At 35.0% G+C, this 2,086-nt stretch overlaps 1 protein-coding gene across 1 annotated transcript in view; it reads right to left on the reverse strand.

The window, feature by feature from the left end:
• Nucleotides 1-291: 291 nt before the first annotated feature.
• Nucleotides 292-2,086, reverse strand: part of LOC130550351 (uncharacterized) — a 6,628-nt gene continuing 4,833 nt past the window's right edge. The window contains exons 3-5 of the mRNA XM_057327793.1: nt 1,051-1,197; nt 897-965; nt 292-811 (exon numbers count right to left, since the gene is read on the reverse strand). Coding sequence (XP_057183776.1) covers nt 333-811; nt 897-965; nt 1,051-1,197 — 695 coding nt within the window. The 3' untranslated portion in view covers nt 292-332. The remainder of the gene's footprint in view (nt 812-896; nt 966-1,050; nt 1,198-2,086) is intronic.

Genomic DNA, 2,086 nt, shown 5'->3' on the forward strand with positions numbered 1-2,086 from the left:
CCCCGGCCTCTGAACATTTTTCATCGGCCATCCCTCCCGTATGGTTTCGGCACTAACAAAGAGGAATTATGTCACGTTGCATAGCCAATACAAAAATAAATAGTGAATAGATATAAAATGGCAAATATAAAACAGATATAAAAATATAAAACAGATATAGATAAAAATGGTAATATAAAAATATTGATTGTAAGATATAGAGATAAAATTGTAAATGTAAAATATCAATTATAAGATATAGAGATAAAATTGTAAATGTAAAAATCGATTATAAGATATAAAGATAAATGTAAAAAACTTATAGCGATCATTGGTCAATATAAAAATAGTGACTATCTAGAAAATAGTACGGCGTTTATAGCACAGAGGAGTTCAACTATTAGAGGCCTTTCTCTCATCTGTTCGTTTGATGACTCGAGCAAACGGTTGAAAGAATTCTCCAGCGCTTCGTCGCTATGATTAACACCTTCGATAAAAGCATACAATCTCATAAGAATCATATGTATCTCATCGACAGAACCCCACAGTCTGTCAACGGACTCGTGTAAAGGAATATTAGACTCCCTTAAGATAGCGTTGAGTTGATCTAGCGAGACAGTATTTTGAGCTTGAAGAGCAAAAGGTGTCTGTCTACCCCTCGCCGATGATGATCGTTCGTCGTCGGCGATGTCTTCTTGTTCGGCTAACGGTGTCTGCTGACGCCTTATCGGAGACCTCTCCTCTCGCTTGCTGGACCAAGACGAATGCTCCCAAACGTTCAGCGGTGTATCTGTCCAGTTAGACACATCGTCACCGGATCCGCAACTCCTTTCTGTTAGAGTAAACATAGCAAAAACAAAGATGAACGACACTAAACCGCAATGGCATAACTATGTTAAATGCTAGCCATAGTTTACCGATGAATAATGACGGCTCTGGCACTACGCTGCCTGCGTCACCACCCGTGGTAAGATCACAACTCCTTTCTGTACGAGTAAACATTGCAAAAACAAAGATGAACGACACCAAAGCACAATGGCGTAACTATATTAAATGGTAGTCATAGCTTACCGATTAATAATGAGAGGTCCGGAACCGCTCGGCTGGAGCCAACCTCCTCTTCAGACGCGGTAAGATCTATCGACGCGCTGCTGGTGCCAGCCTCCTCGTCATGTGTCAGGTCAATAAATACCGGTCGCTCTATAGACCCTTGTAAATCTAGACGGAGGAAATAGTAGTTAGATGGCATGTCACGACGTATAAAAAAAAATATATATTAAATAAAATACAGTATATGCCCTGTTACGACATACAAATAATAATAATAATAATAATTAATTAAAATAAAATACAATAATTAAAATAATTAATTAAAATAAAACAATTGATTAATAAATAAAACAATATGGATAAAAGATTTGGATAAAAAGATTTAAGATGATGATTAGAATTGATTCATGATTCACTGAAACATGCATGTGGCTATAAAGAATTAAGCTATTTATTTTTAAAGATTAGTGGCTCAACGTTCGTTTTAAATATATATATATATATATATATCAGTATTATATATATATATATACAGTATATCAGTATAGCGTATAGACATTTTCAGATAGCAAAACATGTTTACTTTACCTCAATACACAGTAATTCTCAACACAGCAGGGTTGTTACGGATCGTGTAGGCTAGCGAACTTCAATACCCAGAGTTCATAGCGTAGCATAGTGTTACGTCACATGCGGATGTTACGCAGGGTTCCAACATCCGTACATGGCTGAATGTTTTCTAATTTATATATATATATATAATATGATGATATAAGAAAAGGATATTGTACCTTGATTTGAAGCGGTGTCCTGTCTCGTATTCACTATCGAAAACATATCATAGTTTTGTAATGCGATTATTTTATAGAAAAGTGACTCAGCATTGGTTTAAAATAATCATTATATTCTATTAAAAATAAAATAAAAACACTTTTAGTGTGTCGACAGCATCTTGGCAAGATTACGGATATTTAAAAAGAATGGCATGCTCATTTGACAGATCACAAGTCACGTATTCATAATTTAAATAGTCAGTATTCAATGATTCATTCATTCA

Source organism: Triplophysa rosa, unplaced genomic scaffold, assembly GCF_024868665.1.
Source record: "Triplophysa rosa unplaced genomic scaffold, Trosa_1v2 scaffold297_ERROPOS40297, whole genome shotgun sequence".
NCBI lineage: Eukaryota > Metazoa > Chordata > Actinopteri > Cypriniformes > Nemacheilidae > Triplophysa > Triplophysa rosa.